The sequence below is a fragment of the Saccopteryx bilineata genome, chromosome 7 (assembly GCF_036850765.1).
Source record: "Saccopteryx bilineata isolate mSacBil1 chromosome 7, mSacBil1_pri_phased_curated, whole genome shotgun sequence".
Lineage (NCBI taxonomy): Eukaryota > Metazoa > Chordata > Mammalia > Chiroptera > Emballonuridae > Saccopteryx > Saccopteryx bilineata.
Genome location: NC_089496.1, coordinates 39,097,271 through 39,115,999, shown reverse-complemented (window position 1 = coordinate 39,115,999; position 18,729 = coordinate 39,097,271). Strand labels below are relative to the sequence as shown.

At 37.8% G+C, this 18,729-nt stretch overlaps 1 protein-coding gene across 4 annotated transcripts in view; it reads left to right on the top strand.

The window, feature by feature from the left end:
* Positions 1-6,596: 6,596 nt before the first annotated feature.
* TMEM196 (transmembrane protein 196) overlaps positions 6,597-18,729 on the top strand; it is a 48,348-nt gene continuing 36,215 nt past the window's right edge. For 2 of the 4 annotated variants that reach the window (XM_066238876.1, XM_066238874.1), the window contains exon 1: positions 6,597-7,421. In XM_066238876.1, coding sequence (XP_066094973.1) covers positions 7,275-7,421 — 147 coding nt within the window. In that variant the 5' untranslated portion in view covers positions 6,597-7,274. Of the gene's footprint in view, positions 7,440-18,729 lie in introns of all 4 variants that reach the window. The other 2 variants (XM_066238875.1, XM_066238873.1) reach the window with 1 other exon arrangement.

Here is an 18,729-nt window from a genome sequence, read left to right as displayed (position 1 = left end):
AGGGCAAGGGAATCCATTTTCTTAAAGCTTAAAATGTTTGATTCTAAAAATCTTCTTAAAACTTGTGATTTATACCCTTGGCTTCTTAAACTGGGAGTATTCAACATAATTAACTATAGTTTCCAAACATTATCATTATTAACTTAAATTTTTTTAAATAAAATTTAGTGTAATGATGTTCTCTGGTGATATTAAGAGTCATAAGCATTTTCCCATGAACACTAATTATCCTGCTAAAGCAAATACTTGCCAGTCCAATATGAGAATTAATGACCAATGGCACGTTTTTATTTACTATTGAGTCTGAACATTTTTAAAAACATGTTAACTACCCATTTGTAATATTTTATTTGGGTATAAAAATGACCTTTTAAGTCATATCTTTTTCTTTTTGGTTTGAAATAGCTATTTATGTGTGAATAATGAAACCTTGTCATAAAGGTCTACATTTTTCCAGGGTATTTTTTGCCTCTTTCATTTTGTTTTTAAATGCATTAGTGAAGGAAATAAAAAGACAAATCACTATGCTGATTTGATTTTTGTAATTAAATATAAGTAGTTGAATAAGTTGAAGTGGTTAAAGCCTTGGGAAAATAACTTCTTATCTTAGTTTTTATCAATTCTTTTAATTTTTTTTTTTAAGCAAGAGAGACAGAGACACAGAGAGGGACAGATGGGGAAAGACAGGCAGGAAGGGAGAGAGATGAGAAGCATCACTTCTTCATTGTAGTACCTTTGTTGTTCATTGATTGCTTTCTCATATGTGCCACCGGGGGGGAGGGGGCTCCAGCAGAGCAAGTGACCATTTGCTCAAGCCAGTGACCTTGGGCTCAGGCCATCAACCTTGGGCTTCAAGCCAGCAACCTTTGGGCTCAAGTCAGTGACCATGGGGTCATGTCTATGATCCCATGCTCAAGCTGGTGAGCCCACGCTCAAGCTGGCAACCTCAGGGTTTTGAACCCGGGCCCTCTGCGTCTCAGTCCAATGCTGCACCACTGCCTGGTCAGGCTAATTTTTTTATGTATTTGTTGGACAGATATGTATTAAGTATTTGATAAGTGAGTTTATTATGAGTTCATGTCAACCCAAAATAGGGAAAACAGCATTGACATAGTGAAATATACACTTGAATCCCTAAACTATGTAAAATGAGCCCCTGGCCAGATACTTTAGGTTAAAACAGCTGTACTGGGCCCTGGCCGGTGGCTCAGTGGATAGAGCATCAGTCCAGCATGTGAACATCCTGGGTTTGATCCCTGTCAGAGCAACCATCTGCTTCTCTCCCCCCTTCTTTCCCTTGTCCCCTCCCACAGCCAGTGGCTTGACTGGTCAAATGTGGCTCCAGGTGCTGAGGATAGCTCAGTTGGAGTGCATCAGCCTCAGGCACTAAAAATAGCTCTGTACTTGAGCATGTGCTCCAGATGGGGTTGCTGGCTGGATCCCAGTCGTAGTGCATGCAGAACTCTGCCTCACTATCTCCCCACCTCTCACCTAAAAAAAAAAAAAAATTTAAATAAAAAAAATAAAACAACTGAATTGGACACGAATCCCTTGAAGCCAAAATTCTGATTATAACTACAAATTCCACATTTAAGAGAAAATAAAAAGATGAAAGCCATGAGGCCTTATGCCTGCCAGGAACGACTCAGCTATCTTGAGGGAAATGTGGAAAGCTGGAAGGTGGGGCATGTGCACAGTGAAAACCCTAGAGTGGCAGGAATCTGAAACACAGAGACAGAAAAGCAAGGGTCACAAATGAGCAGAGGCTTGTTAAAAATGCCAAAGACAATAAAAGTGACATTTTTTGGAAATGTTCAGAACAAGAAGAATGAGGCCAGAAGAGGCCTACTGCTTGGAGGCACAAGACACAATTCTGAAAGGAACAGCTAACACAGCGGATGACAGGAAGGGGATTCAGAAAGATCTCAACGGGAAAGAGTGAAGGGCCAGAGTTAGCAAGATGCAATTAAACAGTGGTAAAGGAATCAACCTGCCCAAAGGTCTAGAAAAATCATCTGGGCAAGTCTAAGATTGGGGAACCAGAAAAACTACTCCGAGGTTTTCATTGTTTGAAAACTCAGAATGAATCAGAGGTTCAGAGTGTGGCCCCAAATGGTCACAATCATTATAAGATACGTTTACAATAATATATATATATATGTATATATATATATATATAATTACAGAGGTTATTATCCTCCAGTACTTGGTCCTGATCAGGACACAGCAGTTGTACTTTACATGGGTGTGTTTCTACTTTAGAGAAACAGGGACAAGTTAAGACTCCCTGATGTCAATGATCTGGACCATCTGATCTGATCTCTTAACGGAGATCGAAAATTTCTCCTGTAAATGTTGGACTCTATACAAGCCATGAAAATTATAAAATAATTGAATGACTACGATAATAAAAAGTCTTCTTTATTTGTTCTCTGTTGTTCCAGAAGATAGAACTGAGTACAGTGGGTAAAATTTACAAAAATATAAATGTTGATTTAATGCAGTGTGCTTCTGGATACTGGAAGAGTGAAAGAAGGTCAGCAATGTTGTACTTTAAATTACAATAGAGGATGAAATCTAACAAGAGGGATTCTTATGACCCTATTATTCTATCATTCTATGCTAATCTACTTTTCATATTTGTTCATGTAAATTAATAGCTTGCTCTCATTGATTTCTTTGTCTCTGAAATAATTCTGTAAATGTTTAATCAGTTAATTAATACATAACAAAATAATTATAAAGTAACTTAGCCACTTGTTTTTAAAAGTATTCAAGAGCATCAGAAATCAGAAATGGGTGTGAAACCTCGTTCTGGCTGCAAGAAATTGGGCAGCACACTGCATTTCACTGACCCTCAGTAGCCAGTCAGCTGATTCTTTTTTAAAGTAGAAAACAAATCTCAGCAGGTAGTATTATCTCTGGTTTATAGATTAGAATACTTGGTTAGCAGTGTTTCTTATTTCTTCTATGCCTTTGCTGATTTTTTTCTCTCTACTTGGTCTGTGTTTAAAAGTCATTAATAATCTAAATATGTTTATCCATAAATGGAAAATTATAGTAAATACAGTACTAAGTACTATACTTTCTCTAGTTTTCATAAGCACTGATGTTACTATTAGATAATAACTTCTAAACTATATAATTACTATAGATAAAAAAGACAAAAGCTAAATTCAGATTTAGTTATCTCTGCTTCTTGATCTTTAAATAAGAAAAAAAATCCTCAAAATGTTTTTTTTCTTTTTTTGGTTGACTCACTTTATCAAAGCCTGGCTAAGTCTCTGTGAACAACTGTTGTTAACTACACCGACAATAATATTAAACTATTAAATAGACTTGTAGCACTGAAAAACAGCTAAATTGTTTGTAACATTTTTGTGATTTTTCTTTTCCTTCATCTACAATGCTACATTGGTCATCCAGTCCAGTGCCTAGGGTCACCCTAAGAAATTACTAGCATATAACAGCTTGAACACTAATTCATATCTCAAAATTAATCAGTTTAAAGTTTTGACCCTTTCAGTTTTTAACCCTATATTGCTGATTGCATTATTTCTTCAACTTACATTATTAGACTAAGACTGGTGGTATTTGTTTACCAGTTCCTAGACTGTCCTTTATTCACATATTAAAATTATAAATCTAATTTGGGGAAATGGGTACAAAAGAATCTCAGAACTCTTAAATACTTATTGGGAGAATTTAGGTCCTTAAAGCTGTCTGGAGGGATTTTATTCTGATTAGCTGCTATGTTTAATAAGAATTACTTTGAGGTTATCCACACAATTATATTTACTGTGGCAAACTTGAGATTTTCTTGAGCTATTGCTCTTGTTGAAGATGTAGTAAGCAATGTATCAATGGATATCATGAATAGCTCTTTTGGTATGGCATGGTGTAAGAAAAATTAACCTCTCTAATTGTAGAGTCACTGGTATTTGGATGGCAAAGTACTTGTTTAATTTTTCTCTTGAGTTACTATTTTATCCTATAATTCTTTCTCTAACAAATAGTTTTGAAAGGTATAGGATGCCAGTTTGAACCTATATTTTGATATGATTACCTGTAAGTGTTAGCTGCTCTTCTTGCATTTACTTTGGAGGGGGGATCTCTACATCATTTAAATGGTGATGTAATATACACTTTGTCTCCCAGAATAGGCAAGTTAATATTCTTTTGAGAGTTTTAACAACATTGATCCTCATGTTTTTAGCATAAAACAGTAATTTCTTCTGTGGTAATAATTTTTTTGTTTTACTCTTACAAATATTTCTGTTTTAATAACTCAGTTGTCATTGATGCATGAAAATGAAATTTTTCATGTACATTTGATTTTCAAAAGTTTTAGATTTTATACCAATAATAAAGAATCAATTAAGATTGGTTATATTGAGGCATGTGTTTAGGCTTTGGGGTATTTAAGTTAACATTTTTTATCTATCACATTCAGAGATAAATTTAGCCATAATACATGATTTACCCATTTCTTTCTCTCTATGAAATTCATCTATTGTTAACATTACCTCTATGTTCTCTACAAAGTTCATTTTCCTTCTTATAATTCATATTCCTTTGTATATGGCCACATTCTGTTTTAACAATAACTATAGCTTGCTATTCTCTTCCTAATAGGGAAGAACTTTATTTTTTAAAAGAACAACAATGACTAAAGACAAACCAAAATTAAGTAGTGAGATGCTTCATGACTTCTACATATAAATTAGATCACTTAGATGACTTCTACAATATTTAAATAAAATAAACTATGCTTCATTAAATCCAAAAATTATTTGAAGGGTTCTAACCACCTTTTTTCTTTTTCTTTCTTTTTTTTTTTTTTTTTTTACAGGGACAGAAAGAGAGTCAGAAAGAGGAATAGATAGGGACAGACAGACAGGAATGGAGAGAGATGAAAAGCATCAATCATCAGTTTTTCGTTGCAACACCTTAATTGTTCATTGATTGCTTTCTCATACGTGCCTTGACCATGGGCCTTCAGCAGACCGAGTAATCCCTTGCTCGAGCCAGCGACCTTGGGTTCCAGCTGGTGAGTTTTTTTTGTTTGTTTGTTTGGGGTTTTTTTTGTTGTTGTTGTTTTTGCTCAAGCTGGCAACCTCGGGGTCTCGAACCTGGGTCCTCCACATCCCAGTCTGATGCTCTATCCACTGTGCCACCATCTGATCAGGCTCTAACCAACTTCTTGGTAGACTGATTGAGTTTTAAAGAAGTAGAAAATTAATCCACTAATTATTCAGCATAAACATTTTAGTTTTTCTCTAAATATCACAGTAACCGAACATTCTTCATGGTCTAATTACTTACAATTCTCCCTTCCTTGCTTTTTTTGCTTCTAAGGGAAGAATACTCAAAAAAATTTTAAATGTAGAATATAAATATATCATAAGGAAAGTAAGCTATAGTATAAAATTGAACTTAACTATGAAACAAGTCCTAATCAAATTTTAAAAAATGGAAACTGCCACTTCAGCTTTAGTGTGCTCATCGTTGGGGCTTTAAAATAAAAGCTTCTAACCAGAAAGGTGCCCACACTGCACTAGTCAGCATGTATTCAGAGGTCAAGATACCCTGGTCTTGTTAATGTCTCCTAATTCAATCCTCCTTTCTTCTATGTTCCTTCAATCCATTTTCAACTTGAGAAAGAGGATTCATGCCCCAAACACCTTCTCACTCCCCCCTTCCTGGGTCTCCTTAATGGAATACCTTGTTATTTTTCATGGGGTAAAATCAGAGACATGAAAACAGGGTCCCAACACAGTGATCTGCAGACTTCTAGTGTCCTGGGTGTAACAGATACAACACAATAATGCCCAAGTCAAGGTTGGCACCTGCCTAATGATTTTGAAGGGCAGACTGTCATAAACAGTTGTACAATGAGCCAGAATTTTTGTTTTTAATAGTGTCCTTTGCAATGTAGTGCTTGAATTGGAGTTAGAACACAAGGTCCCAGTTCCACTCGGTCTGGCAACGTCCCAGGACGTGTAGCCGTGCTTCTGGGGGACTGCAGGGGTCTGTTGGCCACATCTGCAATTAAGTGTGTCCCCAGCCAATTGTATGTCCCTCGCCCCGAGACAAGGAAGATGACAGGGGAGTGGACGCTCCTTATAAGCAGTCTTGAGTCTACCTCTTCCAGACAGAGGAGTGCCTTGGTGAGGATCCTTCAGAGTCCCCAGTGAATTTAGGAGTCTGGCGTTTTTCCAACCCCTGCGCTCTCTGGCCCCCTTTTCCCCACTGTACCCCCTCCCCACCGGGCACACACCCAGAAGTAAGTTTTACACAGAATGGGCCCCGTGTTGAAGTAGGCATCGCTTTCCCTCCCACCTGGGTAGAAACCCAAGAGGGAGCGAGTGGGGGAGATGCGGAGGTGGCGATGGCTCGCGTTGCTGAGGTTAGGTCCCCAGGTGAGTGAGGCCAATTAAGGGCCAACCAAGAGTACTGGTTCTACCCCCACAAATAGACCAAGCTTTTCTGTCTTCCACCAACCTCTTAAATCCCAATGAGGTCACTGTGATGAGAGAGAATCAGATCAAGGGGGGGGGGGGGGGGAAGAGGATGACGACGAGGAGGGAGAAGGCACCCAGACGGGAAAGGGCCATCAGACAAGGTCGCTTTTTCTGGCGACACCGCCACTGCGAGGAGCGTGGTGCTGAATATCACCCGCCCGCTCAGCCTGGGGACCGAGGGACTCACAGGAGCACTTGGCGTCCACGGAAACAAAGGCGAGGAGACGAGCGGGAGAGGGAGACGGAGGATCGGAGCAGTCTGGCTCTGCGTCTCCAGAAGCCGCGCTCATCTCCTTGGCACCGAGAGGAAGGGGAGCCCGGCGCTCGGATAGGCTCGGGCGCGCGCGGGGCGCCCTGCGGAGACGCAGGACGCGGCAGAACTCTGGACAGCGCCTCGCGGGCGGGACTCAGCTCCGGGGCTGCTCCCGCTCCCCGGCTCCTGTTTGGGAAGCCCTGCGACCGGTTTCCTCTCCTCTCCCGGACTCCGGCCGACCGACCGCCGATCCGTCTCCGGTCCCTGCCCGAACGTGCCAGGGGGTGGCGGAGCGGCCCTTCTGCCTCTGGCCCGCTCAGGGAAGAGGGTCTCCTGTTCTGCAAATCCAGCCCTTGCGGAGAAGGCTGCACTGGTGAAGAAGAGAAAGTTTCAGGGTCTGGTAGAGGGAGGAGGAGGGGGTCAGGAGGAGAGCGGAAGAAAGAAGGTGGATGGTCGGTTTCCTACTCTGATCTGGAAGGAATGATGACCGAGGAAGGATGTGCACCAGCGGCCAGATCATTGGGAGCCTGTTGGTGCTCTCCGTGCTGGAGATAGGGCTGGGGGTGTCCAGCGTGGCCGTGGGGGCGGTCAGCTTCAGCCTAGCCCTCCGACAGCACAAGCCGCAGCTCGGAGACTCGTCCCCGGTATGGAGCGGGGTGTGTGTACGTTGAGCCCTTTCACTCTCTTTACCTCTTTAAGGTGCTGGTCAGTATGCGTGCGTTGGTCACCCCTCCCTGGGGAGGAGAACCCTAAATCTCCTCTGGCTAGGTTCACGTTACGGGCTATGCCCCTTTATGTTGTCTTTTTATTTAGCCCAGTAATTGTTTCTTTCTTATTTATTTCCTCACCTTGGCTTAAGACCAAATGAAATGCCTTTGTTTAAAGTTGGGGAGGGGGCATTTTTTCACTACTGACTGCCCAGTAGTGCTGATTAGGGGTCACAGCTGTCAAGGGCAGACTCAGCCTCTTGTTTCTTGGACAAGGGAAATCAGAATGAAAGTGTTACATCATTTTCTTGTACCAAGAACAGGCGAGGATAGAGTTATGCATTTATTTCTAATGACACTAAAGGTAACACCAGTATGACAAAAAGAAATGTGGTTTGAGTGTGAAAGTATCATCTTATCCCAGAAAACAGAGCTCTTCGTTTTTCCTTGCTAGCTTTCTGTACCTCACGTCTAAGAACTCTTTTGTAAGTTCCGGGCAATTAGTTGAACAACAAATGGTATGGTATTTAACAACATTCTAATTGGAGAATAACTCAGCTCAGGGAGTGCCTAATGCTCAGAGAAAAGGTCGTAATTTCCTCTGGGTCAGATGGCTGCCCCAAGGAACTTCTTATTTATTGTACTTACTTAAGGTGAATCTCCAGGAAAGCCTTGGAGACCCATCGCTTCCACCAAGAATCAATAAGATAACTCAGCCCTCTTCCTAGTATGGACCCAACTGTGAAAATCAATTTTTGTTCTTTAAGCTATATTGCTGCTATACACCCTTTTGGGTGTAGCTCAACCTTACTTTAGATAATTGAATAGGATGTTATTCTATCACTCATAATCAATAAGTATAATAAAAAATTATGTCTAGTTACTTCTGCTTTATGTTACTGAGGAAAAAAGTTATCATTTATGACTTCAATAAAAATTATTCCAAAGTAACTCATCTTTAGAGGGAAATTCTAGCATTGTTAAAACTAGTACAATTCTGCTTTAGAAATTTTTTATTATTTTATTTTTCCAAAGTGAAGTGAATGCTTTTAAATTGCAGGAGTTAAAAGAAAAAAGAGAAATGGTCTTCAATCTTAATATTGAATTCTTCCAAGAATTTATAAATTTAATAATAAGTTATTACCAACTTCTGAATAATTATCTTTTTCTTTATTATGTAATTTTATTAATGCATATTTTAAATTTAAATATGAAAGTCTAAAAAGGCAAATCTTAAATCTGATTTTACATCTTATATGTAGTAATGATTATTTTTAGAGTTGTGGTTATTATTTAACAGAAGTAGTCAGACTCTAAAACTTCTGTCAGACACTTGTCAAAATGAAATGTAATGTCCACATTTAAAGCAAAGGAAGGCAAATGTGATCTTTTGATGGCTTATAAGAGAAGCTTCAAACATTTATCAAGTCACTTTCCCTCTGAAATTTGAGAGATTAAGTTAATAAACTTAGGTTGTCTCTAAATAGTATTAAAGTATCCCATTTATCACTAAGAATTAAAAAAAGAAGTTACATTTGCTTGACATCATGCAAGAAAAATAATTAAGTATTTTTATCTCTTTTCCTAGATCATTTAATATTATCTAGATGAGTTGTCATATGTATATGTACTGCAATTGAAATTTTTGAATCAGCTCAGTGAAAAACAAATAAAACAATAATATAGTCATTATCTTGAAGAATTATTTTCATTTTTAATTGGTTCTTGCCCAAACAATTGACCACTTTTATAAACTCAAGTTAAAAAACAAGTTTGTGAGGAAATCAATATCAAGTTGTAGTCATTATTTATCAAATTATAGGCTTGCTAAATTGATTTTTTAAATTATTTTCCAAAAGTAATTTGTGGTACAGTCTGAATTATCTCTTAATTCTGTCAATGATGAATTCATATAACCAACTTTATAGAGGGATTACCATGTGCAGGCATTTTACTATTTTACACAAGGACTACTAAGATGAATCAGAATGCCTAGAAGAGGACATATGATAGGTACATTACTAACTTTATCAGTCACAAGTTACAATTTGGCCTCAGAGAGATACAGGGGCAGATAAAGGGATGAGTGGTTGATGTGGCCAATGAAACATCCATGGGATAACTGATATGTTTCTCTTGATCTTGCAAGTTTATTGGGACTTGGAATTAATGTATCATAGAGCTAAGTAATGTATCACAGTGTGAAATCTGGAGTCTACCTGGGTTACAAATCCTAGATCGGCCATTAACTACCTGGATGACTAGCCAAAGTTTCCTCATTCATTGTGAAATAGTGTTGTTAGACGGCACCAATGAAATAAGGTTCTTAGTAAAAAGCATAGCATGTGGTAAACACGAAAGAAACACGAGCAGCTAATACTGGGTGCACAGACTGGGAGAGAGGGTGTGCGAAAGGAAAACTTTTGAGGCAGCACAGATGAAGGCAAAAACCTGGGACAGAATGGGTTTTGTTCCAGGAAGAATAGGCTCCTCTCTTTTTCTGGGGCTTGGGTATGTGAGAGAGAGAGATAAGGTTGGGAAGAGAGGTGGGGCCAGATCATGGGAGGTTCCATGCCAGTTCAAGACAATGGATTAATTTCATTATATTTATCATCATCATCATCATCATCATCATTAATTCTTACTTCCCAAAAAGACTCCAGGGAGATGCAGAGGAAAACTGGACAGAAAATTATGAATCTCTCTGGTATTTTATGAATGAAAAATCTGTATTATTTATGAATACATGATGGTATTTTATAATGATCTGTCAGGGTAATCATAGTCTGTGATCAGAGTGTGTTTTGATTAGTGCCATGAAGTTTCTTTCAACATATTAATATTATTATTATAAGATTTCTGAATTAAATTTTAGAAATCAATAGAAATAAAAACTGTACTATCAAAAACACTTTTTATACATAGAATCCAACATCATAAGCTTTTTATCTAGGTCAAATGCACTAAGAATTCAGATAGTTATTTTGATTATATGAATCTAAAACATAAAAATAATTTAAAAGATGGCTTAAAAATAAAATAGTACTAAGATAAAGGGCTTAAAATCCATGAGATGGATGCTTATACAGATTATTTCCAGTCACTAATTCATAATCAGGCAAAGGGTACTTCTGCAATCAGTTTAAAAGATATGGGCATTTAGAAGGGAAAGAAATCATTTAAATATAATTTCATAGAGACAGAGAGCTATAAATGCTGCTATAGTATTTTGCTTCTTCTCGGTTCTTTGTTATAGCTGATGGGCCTCCTCGTTAAAAGCAAGAAAAAAGATATAACTGTTAGGTAACAATGAATGAACCATTCAGTCAACTGCTTTGGAAAAGACATAGTCATGTGAAATATAATTGATGTGTAAGATTTATTAACAGGAAGTTAAAGGCTATGTTTCCAGGTGATAATCCCTCTTCTCAGTCTCCAGTGCATTATCTATAATGAAAATAGACTATATTTACTAGCACACAGATTAATGGATCCAAGAGAATCTTATTTTGTTGTATGCTGATGCCCAGAACAACATCTGATTCTGAGCTGCAGTTAATATATCCCATGCTAAATTCCATCTACATATATCTAATAATCATGCTACATATTAAATATACTAAAAGAACTTTCTAAGTCTTGTTTGCCTAACATATAAACATAGTCTTTACAGTATTCAAGTTTTTTTCTTATCTAAAGCATATAAAATTTGAGTAATTTTTAAAATATATTTTTTATTAATTTTTTAAATTTATTGTGTTAACAGGGATTCAAGAGTCCCAACAACATGCCCCCCATTACACCCTATTTGCCCCCTTCCCCCTGAAGTTTGAGTAATTTTTATTGCTTATATTTCAGGAGCATACTTGATTTGTATATCATACCTTTATCTACTTATTAAACCCAATATTTTAGGTGAGTGAAATGTATAACATAATTGAGGCACTTACCTGTGGTGGGGATTCCTGATTCACATGGCAACAACTTAGCCAATTTTAAGACTATGATGAAATTCACCTACTGTACATTCTGATCCATATCATAGCAATTCAAAGGATGTGCTGTGTATAAATGCTATCTGCTCCAAAGTCTTATTTTTAATATTTAAATCTGTCCAATCACTTAAGGAAAATAAAAAGCAAACAAATAAATCCCTCAAACAGTTACTGCAAATGAATCAAATTTGAAGCAAGTGTGTCTCTGACCAGATAATGCATCCTTATTGGTCAGAGTCAAATATATAACGTAGGGATTCATATCCTTTAGCATGAAATAAGAACACTGCCTCAGCCTAAGTAAACAATGCCAAATGTATAGCCATACCTCATTTTAAAATTAATTTTAATTATGCAAGTAATTTGTAAATAAATTCTCATTTCAAAGGGTTCAAAGTGATGTTCTTCTTCCTATCATGTCATCTAAATTAGTCCCACTTATAAATTTAACGTGTAATCTCATAGAGATTCGCCATACATAAATAGTTGTAGTCATCATTCAGACCAATTTTGATCAAGTTTCTGGATATAATAAAGCCTATTTATGGACTCCTGTAGAGCCCAGATGAAGAATCTCTTTCTTATCTGATACACACTTGCTATTCTCAAGTGCGACCTGTGATTGACTGGGATTAAGTTAGGGCAGTAAGATGATTGACAATTAGATAAGTTTGCAAAGCTAAACTGCTAGTAAATAGAGTTATTGTTCAAGGAAACTATAGTCATCTTCAGTCATCTATTTGTTGACAATTTCTTTTTTTTAACTTTATTCATTTTAGAGAGGGGAGAGAGAGAGAGAAGAAGATGGGGGGAGGAGCAAAAAGCATCAACTCCCATATGTGCCTCGACCAGGCAAACCCAGGGTTTCAAACCAGCGACCTCAGTGTTTCAGGTTGATGCTTTATCCACTGTGCCACCATAAATCAGGCTGTTGACAATTTCTTGATACAAACAATCTGAATAAAGTCAAAGCCTTTTATTTGGATGTTTTTGCCTAAAACGTTCAAGCTGGCTTTCTGCATTGACTTAATTATTAGTCAGATCATCCAGTATGTGCTTTGAATATGGCCAAGCAATTTAACCTTTTTTGGATACTTAGCTCTCAGATAATATTTAATTTTATTGCTAGATAGGCACATAGCCTAGCCATCCCAACTGAAATACTTGCTTTTCATATTCAATAAAAAACTAGAATAGATATAATGGATATGAATATATCCACCAAAGGAGAAAAAAAACTCAACGATTTTATGTTCAAATAATGTTGGGTCATTCAGTAGTGGAGTGAAGTTGCTATTTACCTGATTTAGGGGCCAGTTCACAATGCCATGAGCCTCTATCAATGGCAGCTTATTTCCATAACTGGCTGGCCTTCAAAAACTGCCAGACTTATTGGATGAACATTCATTTGTGGTATTGACAATTTTGGGGAAGAGCATAACTTCTGTCCCTTGGAGTCTCCTGGAGTCTCTGGCTGTCTTCAACTCTGTGAGGACAGGTCCTAAGTCATAGACTCAAAATTGGCATGTGCCCATGAGTTTATTTTATTTCTTTTCTCTTCACCAAATTCATTTTCCATATTTTAAACTTTGTTATGTTTTCCCCATAACTCAAGTTGTAAGCATTGTATTTGAATGTTGTCTGAATATATTACAATGCCTGTTAATATTACTTAAATGATATGAAGAAATCTTAAACATAAAAATATAAACAAAATCATGCAAATTGGGATAATCTAATTTATAAAATTACCTTAAGTCAGGGGTAGTCAACTTTTTGACTGAATAAAGTTATACCTACCACCCACTTTTGTATCTCTGTTAGTAGTAAAATTTTCTAACTGCCCACCAGTTCCACAGTAATGGTGATTTATAAAGTAGGGAAGTAACTTTACTTTATAAAATGTATAAAGCAGAGTTACAGCAAGTTAAAGCATATAATAATTGCTTACCAAGAACTTTATGTCAGATTTTTGCTAAGTCTGGCAGAATAAATCTTTATAAAACAACTTTCTATAGTTAAATCTATCTTTTTATTTATACTTTGGTTGCTCCACTACCACTCACCATGAAAGCTGGAATGCCCACTAGTGGGCAACAGGGACCAGGTTGACTACCACTGCCTTAAGTTATATAAAACTAGTTATTGAATTATAATTATGAAATAGATCATACAAAGGCCCTGTGTAATGTATATAAAAAGTTTAAGTTCTTTCAGAGGAGGTGAACACAATACATTGTAGAGAGGTGTTTTGTAAAATTGGGCACCTGAAACCTAAATAATCATATTAACCAGTGTCACCCTAATAAAATTCAATTTAAAAAAGTTACCTTAGTAAGTAGAATGTTATTGACATCATTATCTATAGTTGGATGTTCAATATTGGTTGCATTTTCCTTTACTTCTGTACAAAGTACAAATCATCTTAAATTTTTTATATAAGTTTAAATTTTAAAATTTATGTATTTTATTGTATTTGGCTAACATAACAAAAATTTGGGTTCAGGGGATAAATTCTTCAGATTTTCATACTGCTGTCTATGATAAATCTATTTTATTTTGTTATAAGGACTAGTGATTATAGGCCCTGGCAGGTTGGCTCAGTGGTAGAGCGTGGCCTTGCTTGTGGATGTCCTGGGTTTGATTCCTGGCCAGGGCACACAGAAGTGCCATTCTGCTTATTCCCCCCTTCCCCCTCGCTTTTATCTATCTATCTATCTATCTATCTATCTATCACTATCTATCCCTTCTCCTCCCCTCCTGCAGCCATGGCTCAATTGGAGAGAGTTGCCCCCGGTGCTGAGGATGGCTCCATGGCCTCTGACTCAGGTGCTAAAAAAAAACATGGCTCTAGTTGCAACCGAGCCCCAGATGGGCAGAGCATTGCCCCCTAGTGGACTTGCCAAGTGGATCACAGTCACAGTGCATACAGGAGTCTGTCTCTGTCTCCCCTCCTCTCTATAAATTTAAAAATAATGATAATGATAAAAATAATGATAATGATTATATCTAAGATGTATTTGGACAATTGACACTTAAGTATATGCAAATTCAAAAATGATACATATTTGAAGTCCCATTTACCCAAATTCACAAGTTCAGTGATAATTTTCTTTGCCACTGTTGTAGCAGGCATAGCTGTAACAGAAAACAAATAAACAAACAGAAAAAACCCCAACTATTTAATTAACATACTCAAAATATTCAACAGATTATTTTTTAAAAAGAAAAACTATCATAAAGCAGAATTGGAACTAAACTCAATGAATAATGAATTAAAGACAAGAAAGATTTTATTACATGAACATTGAGGATGATATAGGAAGGGAAGGCAGTCTGAGCATTAAGGTTGATTCTTTTTGTACCATGAAAGATCTGGGTCTTGAACCAGTGGGAATAACTAAGATTTTTGGACTTGGATTCATTTAGAAGGGCTTGGCATGCCAATCAGCTACATGTTATGTTTGATGCTTTCTTCTGAAATTCATTCTTGTATATAATTTGTTTCATTCAGTTACTTGATAGCTTCCAAAAAAGTTTCTCTTAGTACCTGTTGTGCGTCCCATTTACCACAATGGGGGATTTATTTTCTCCTCTGCCTTGAGTGCTTTCAGTTGAATTTCTTTGTTTGCTATGGTTGCCTCTTAAGCCTACATTATCTGCCAAGCCACCAGGATGGACTGGTGCGAATGGAAGACTGCTTATCACATCAACATGTCTGTTGTACATATTATCCTCTTGGTACTTTATTTTTCTGTGAAGGTGATTGCATTTGTGAGATGTTGTGGCTCTATGGATAAAAATGTACATTTACCCTCTTCCATTTGAACTTTTGAAAATTTCAAAATTTCCTGGAGTGGAAGAAACTTGGGATATGGATCTTGCTTTATTTCAGTGTTCTCTTTGGGGGTAGAAAATAAGAAATTGGTTCTAGCTTAAAGGGGGAAAAAAAGGACACTGCATAATTAGCAGGAGTTTCCATGGACAAGGAAAAGAGAGAAATATAAATAGAAAAGTGACTTCTTTTAAAGATACACACTAGGTTAAAAATGCAGGAGAATTGGGACAAAGGAGAGCGGAGGCCATGGAGGAGATGGATAAATGTAACAAGGGCAGAAGGCGGCCAAAGAACTGAGTTGTGAAATAGTGCGCTCAGAGTCTGGGACCACATGGCATACAGCTTACGGAGATGGGGCGAAATCAGTGGTGAGGTCAATTACAAAGGCATTTGATGGGCCTGAGTTACATGGTCTGCACTGAATTGGAATGAGTCTAAAGAAGGGAATGACATGACAGTGTAGTGTCGAGGAAGGGCCATGGACAACTGAGAGAGGTCTCTGTTCCAGTCTCACAAGCCACTTGCTCCTTCTCCTCAGTTCTCTTTCCTATAAGATTTAGTCAACAAATATGGATTCCTCAGCTAAAATCTGGGCTCTGAGTTAGGCTCTGAGGATTTAGCTGTAAGTAAAATAATCATGATCCCTGATCTTCTGAAGCTTAATTTAAAGAAGCATATAGACAATGAACAAATAATGCACTAATTAACAGTTACAGGTTGTGACATTAAACAGGAGAAGTATAAGCTTATGACGAATATAATTGTTATTAATAAGAGACTCAGAAAGGCATGTCTAAGAGAGCAGTATTTTCTGAAGGATAATGAGGCATTCCATGCACGAAGAGGATTAGGAGCCTTGCCCCAACCAGAGGGAATAGCACAAGGAAACACCCTGACAGGAAAAGCCTGATGTGCTTGAAAGCCTGAAAGAAGACCAGGGTGACGAATATGACAAGTGAGCAGGAAACTATAGAAGGCACTGACTGAGGAAGAGAAGCAAATGGGAAACAATCAATTAAGACACATGCTTACAGTGCTAATTACAATTAGGGGAACTTAGGGCTACAGTTTAGAAAACATTTCAGGAACAAGTTAAGAAGTCACAAGTCTAGTTAATAGGCTACTAGGAGGTAGGATACAATGGTTACATGGATAAGAGTGAAAGAATAAAAGAAAAATAGAGAAAGCACAGATATTTCAGATACAGAGTTGACAAGACTCTGTTTGATTAGATACCATTGTAAAGGAGTAACAATAAATATCAAATTTGGGGATCCAGCAACTGATAGGATTCCATTTACTCTTCTGAGAATTATACGATTAGAAAAGGAAAAACTGTGTGTGTATATGGGGAGAGGCATAACTGAACAAGGGGGATTGATTTGTGATCTGCTAAATTAGAGGTGCCTGTGGGATCCCCAGATGGAGAGATGCTGTGGACTATTGGATGGGTCCGGAGTTCAGAAGCCAGAACTGTGCTGGAAATAGGGACCTGGGAACAGTCGATAAATACATGAAACACATGTAAAGTTGTTTAAAACCATGTGACTGATTGAACCACCCAAGACAAAACCTTTAGTTGCTGTAATATTTAGAAGTTGGGTAATGATGAGGAGGTTAAAAAAAAGAGACAAAGAATTTGTGACCAGAGAAATGCATTGGAAACCGAGAGATAATGGTGTTTAAGAAGCCGAAAGGAACAATCTGACTTTGGGTGGTGGGTATGCAACATAATTGAACGACAAGATAACCTGGACTTGTTATCTTTGAATATATGTATCCTGATTTATTGATGTCACCCCATTAAAAAAATAAAATTATAAAAAAATAAAAAAAAAATAAAAAAAAAAAAAGAAGCCGAAAGGAGAAGGCTTCCGTGTAAGATGAGGACTGAAAGTTGACAGTCATGGCTTACCTGAGCAGGAGTAGGTAAAGTGAAATGATGGGCGAATAAACAAGCCTGAAGTCTGCTAAAGGAAGAGGAAGTAAGAATATGCAAATCATTCAGTGTAGATGCCTTGTTTGTAGTGAAGGGAATATGGATCTGTGTATACAGATAGAACAACTTATGTAAAAAGATTTGGAATCTAGGGAGGTTTTTATTTTTAAGGGAAGTTTTGGAACACTTTTACATGCTGACATGAATAATGGAGTAGAAACGGAGAATATAGACAGAGAGGAAGTCTTGGAGTAGATGAAGAGTGATTGAATTTAGAGCTGAAGTGGAGGTTTCATGTTGATAAGCTTTATCTTTGTCTGTTGTAGAAAATAAAAGGATGAGCAAGACAAATATGAGTAAAGTTGCAGAGTTTTTCACACTTATGAGTGGGTGGAGAGAGGAGTCTATGATTGGTGTTTTTTGTTTGTTTGTTTGTTTAATCTGAGATCTGTTGATAGCTAAGGGTAAAGAAGAGATAGAAGTTTGGTTTGAGGAGAATTTCATTAAAACGCTTGCTCTTCCTGTTGGTTGAGAATTGTAATTCGCACAATAAAAACTGGATACAGACCTGAAAATAATTTATTCCAAACAGATAAGCAAACTGGAGGCCAGAGGATTAGCATGGCAGATATAGAACGAGGACAAGAGTCCACTTCCCAGTCTGATACTATCTCCACAGATGCCTCAGGATGTTGACTATCCTTAAAATAAGTGCTCAACCAAAAGGAAAATGCAGTTATCTGGATATGGATACTGCCTCAAACTGAATAAGAATGATCTCGAATTACTGGCGCTGCTAACCTATCCTGGAGATATAATAAGCATTTGAGCAGATTTTAGTGGTTCCCTTCCAGTTTGGAGTTGCAAGGAAACAGCTCTCTACAGAAATAGTGCTGTGTTCTTCATGGCGCTGTGCCAAAGCAGCTAAGAAAATGAAGCTAATTTGAAAAGTTTGCTAATATTTACAAACCCACAAGAGCTAGTGATCAATTTTTGTAAGTGCATTTCCTTCAAGAAGACTTTAAAGATAGATTCCAAAGCTCACGTATCAAGCTGTACACATTCAATGAGCCTGGACAGGGAATGCCAAAGTCTGTAGCTCTGAGTAGTTTCTGTGTGGGTGCTTTCTTTTTCATTCAAACATATAGGAGTCAGGCTCTGGCAGGTTGGCTCAGTGGTAGAGCATTGACCTGGCGTGCAGGAGTCCCAGGTTCGATTCCCAGCCAGGGCACACAGGAGAAGCACCCATCTGCTTCTCCAACCCTTCCCCTCTTCTTCCTCTCTTTCTCTCTCTTCCCCTCCTGCAGCCAAGGCTCCATTGGAGCAAAGTTTGCCCAGGCAGTGAGGATGGCTCCTTGGCCTCTGCCTCAGGCACTAGAATGGCTCTGATTGCAGCAGAGCGACGCCCCAGATGGGCAGAGCATCGCTCCCTGGTGGGCATGCCGGGTGGATCCCGGTCGGGCGCATGCGGGA